This window comes from Microtus ochrogaster, unplaced genomic scaffold (assembly GCF_000317375.1).
Source record: "Microtus ochrogaster isolate Prairie Vole_2 unplaced genomic scaffold, MicOch1.0 UNK73, whole genome shotgun sequence".
Taxonomy (NCBI): Eukaryota; Metazoa; Chordata; class Mammalia; order Rodentia; family Cricetidae; genus Microtus; species Microtus ochrogaster.
In genome coordinates this window covers 1,028,273-1,032,319 of record NW_004949171.1, presented here as the reverse complement: position 1 = coordinate 1,032,319, position 4,047 = coordinate 1,028,273, and the positions used below count along the sequence as shown (strand labels likewise).

Below are 4,047 nucleotides of genomic sequence, written 5' to 3'. Positions count from 1 at the left end.
TGACCAGAAAGACTATTTTTTGCAGTGGACAGTGGTTATGAGAGAGGTTCATAATTAGTCAAGATGTTGAGAATAATTGACTTTGAATGCTCAACCGTGAACATAGCATCTATCTGATTCCTTCCATGGTTTAGATAACATCTCAGAAAAAGTGCCAGAAAGAATGTAAGATGAAGAAAAGATGAAATGTAGAACATTGTCTTTTATTCAGGACTTGCCTTGTATCTGGAGCTCCTATTGACTATGATGAACTATACAAGATTGAGCCTTTCAACCTTCCATCATAGAATAGGAAGAAGCTCTCAAGACACCACCTTGTTGTTAGGAGTGAGGGGTTCAAGTGGCCATATCATTGCTCTCCACATCTATGAGCATTTAATCACTGGGGGAAATGTAAAGGCATTGCTTAAGGTATAACTGCTAGTACATTGCCCATACTCTGACAAGTAACCTCTCACTCACAGTTCTGGGAGCAATCCTAGTTACACTAATTGGGCCACCAAAAAGAAATTTCTTTTTAGGACTAAAAGTAGAAGATGGGATAGTCTAGAGGAAGAAAGAAGCAGGAGTGGAAGGAATGCAAAAGTGATGGGGTAAGGTCAGTATGATCAAATTTCATTATATAACTGTCTGAAATTTTTACAATGACACTTGTTATTACATAAAATTCACATGTGTTAAGAAGAATCTTTTTGAAAAAACAATAGTTATAGGTTAAGAATATAATTCAGTAGCTAAACAATTATTTGGTAAAGAGTGTAAGACTAAGTTTGATCTCTGTCAATACACACACATGCATACACACACAAACACACACACACACACACACACAAGTGGTACACATGCATACATACAGAGGCAAAAGGATATAGAGGGAAATGAACTACGAAGAAAAAGTATCAGTAAACTCAAACAAATTGTGGACCCAAGCAATAGAATTGGATGATGGAATGAGCCTTTGCCAGCATATTTTATGCTTTCTTGAACATTAAAGGAAGTAACAAAAAGTGAACACATCAAGAAAGAAAGAAATAATGGTTATAGATGTCAAAAGTTCATTTACAGATTGGAATTTAAAGTAGTTTATTTGAGTCATTCTTTTTAATTCTATGGTACAGAAATTAGTGTACATTTTAAGCATGGAGAAAGGTATTGTCGAAGGCAGCTGAGTATAATTTTTAAAAAATGTTTCATTATAAAACGTACAATGAACAAAACCACAGACACAGAGTGCTGAGAGACCCATTAAAATGAGAAGTTGTGAGCAAGTAGAAACACCGATCTGTGCACTTGGCAAGCGTTTATTTGGAAGCAAACCCCTAGCTCAAGAACCTGAGACAGAGTACGGGAAGTCCCAGATCTCAGGCAGAGTACAGGAAGTCCCAGAACTGAGACAGAGTACAGGAAGTCCCGGATCTAAGGCAGAGTGCAGGAAGTCCCAGACCTGAGACAGAGTCCTGGAAATCCCAGACCTGAGACAGAGTACAGGAAATCTGGGACCTGAGGCAGAGTACAGGAAATCCCAGACCTGAGATAGAGTACAGGAAGTAAGTCCTGCTGTTACAGAAATGGTTAGGGACTTTGATGCGAGCAAGGTGTCAATTTGGAGAATGAAAACCTAACTCGGGAAGAAGTGCCATATTTTGATTTGTATGTACTTTTTTTTTCTTTTTCTCTTTTCAAGGTGGGAGTAAGAACTGAGAGAGAGGCTTGCTATAGAACGCAAACTAGTCTTGAACTTATGATTTTACTGCCTCCATTTCCAAAATGGTGGGATTGGAGGCCTGTGCTATCATGCCTAGTTGGAACTGGATACAATTCTTTAAAATAAGTTAAAGTTATCTCAATTAAGGTACTGAAATGCAAAGTAAAAACTGGTGATATACAAGGTATCATTTTGCAAAACAATGCACTGGCTATTTTATTAAATTAAAATATATGCAAACCATTTTCTCTGCCTGTCTGAAGTACCAAACTAACAATATTTTTTTTCTTAAGCATGGGAATTTTCAAAGGAGAGACTTAGTTTTTCTATCTCAAGACTGATGCTTTCTGAGGATGTGTAAATGGCCAGGAGTCTTATGTTCCATCTACATAGGACAACAAGATGATGAGCAATAGCAAAAAAAAAAAAAAAAAAAAACCAATATTCTCAGTTGAAGCCTCGTACAGCTGCTCACTCACGTTGTTTTTATTGGCCATTTGCCTCTCTCTTTCCCTCTTGAGGGTCTAATGGGGAAAGGAAGGATTTGTGAAAAAACTTAATAATGTCCTTGTTGTTCTTTAGCTGTAGCTTTGTTGTCCTGTCTCCTGATCCTTCCAGATGCTGTGAATTTGAACGTCATGCTTGGGGTGCTAAGAGAGGCCCAGGAAGTGTGGGAACCCCATGGCTGTACAGAAGCTCTTATGAACTAGGTGGACCCTGCCCAGGGCAGAGGAAGCTTTTCTGTATCTATTTGCTATCTAGATGGAAGACTGTTCTTATGTTACACTTTTCTGAATCAAAGAGAAGAAACACAGAAACCTTTCCCTCTTCTGTGATTTATGGATATTATAAATGAACAGAAATACTCAGAAGAACTTATCCCAACATTATAATATTTTTCCAGTTTCAAATACTGAGACTTTCTTAATCTTGAAAAGATGTTTTTAATTTTCTATACTTCATAATTACTTAGATGATTTAAGCTGAGTTCCTGGTCCCCACTGAAACACCTTGGCAACCCTTTCACTGATCTCCTTGGTCTTCACTCCATATACCACAGGGTTAAGAGCTGGTGGGAAAAGCAGATAGACATTAGCCAAAAGAATATGAATGTGGAGTGGGACATGGTGGCCAAAGCGGTGAGTAAAAAAAGAGAAGAGAGCAGGTGTGTAAGAGATGAGTATGACACAGACATGGGAGCCACAGGTGCCTAGAGCCTTGGACCTGGCTTCATGGGATGAGAGGCGAAGAACAGCTTGTGCGATAAGGGTATAGGAGAGGCCAATGCAAAATAAATCAACTCCAATGACCAACAGGGCAGCTGTCAGCCCATACACACGGTTGGGCCTGGTATCTCCACAGGCCAGCTTCACCACAGCCATATGCTCACAGTATGTGTGTGGGATCACATGGCTTTGACAGAAGCTCAGACGACCAATGAGGAAGGGACATGGAAGCATGAGCAGGGAACCTCTCATCATAGCCACCACCCCAATGCGAGCAATGACGGCATCAGTGAGGATGGTAGAATAGCGGAGTGGGTGGCAGATGGCCACATAGCGATCAAAGGCCATGGCCAACAGCACTGTGGACTCCATCATGCAAAAGGCATGAATGAAAAACATCTGTGCCAGGCAGGCAGAGGCAGAGATATGTCCAGCTCCACACCAGAGAATAGCCAGTAGCTTGGGTACTGTGGAGAAGGAGGCAGCCAAATCAATGGTAGAGAGCATGCACAGGAAAAGGTACACGGGTTTGTTCAAGGCAGGCTCTGTGGCAACAACAACCAAGATGGTTATATTGCCCACAATTGTGGCTATGCCCAGGCAGCACACTGGAAGTGAGAGCCACATATGGAATTTCTCTAAACCTGGGATGCCCAGGAGAAAGAAGATAGAAGGATCCAGGTCTGTGTGATTAGGAGACTCCATGGTCTGGCCTAGGGTGCTGGACATCATCTCTGATCAGAAATCCTCATATCATATCATATTTCCTGGAAAGACAATATATGATGGACATATGAATGATATCACAATAGCTTTCACTTGCTATAGAATGTTTGGAAAACTACTATTCTTAAAATGATAGTCATAACCATAATCATATTTATTTCCTAAAGTTAGGGGAATTCTATGTAATAATATTTGCAAATATTTTGCATAGTGCATAACAGATGAGTGTTAACAAAATAAGTAAATATTAGAAAGTGTTCAAGTCATTACTTAAATGAACTGTGATTGCAGTCTAGTTAATGGTTCTTGTCTTCAAAGAAAGGAATACAACCCGTAGTCTGGAAATGTAGCTAAATACTCACACAATATAGGAAAACATTAGTTTGGAGC

The 4,047-nt window shown here is 39.9% G+C and overlaps 1 protein-coding gene across 1 annotated transcript; it reads right to left on the bottom strand.

The window, feature by feature from the left end:
• Positions 1-2,670: 2,670 nt before the first annotated feature.
• Positions 2,671-3,660, bottom strand: LOC102002451 (putative olfactory receptor 52P1). Its single transcript, XM_005370183.2, has one exon. The coding sequence runs from the start codon at positions 3,658-3,660 to the stop codon at positions 2,671-2,673; it is 990 nt and encodes a 329-aa protein (XP_005370240.1).
• Between the last annotated feature and the right edge of the window lie 387 nt (positions 3,661-4,047).

What these genes read in the sequence shown, in the direction of transcription:
- LOC102002451 (XM_005370183.2), bottom strand. Translation starts at nt 3,660, where the DNA reads ATGTCCAGCACCCTAGGCCAGACCATGGAGTCTCCTAATCACACAGAC.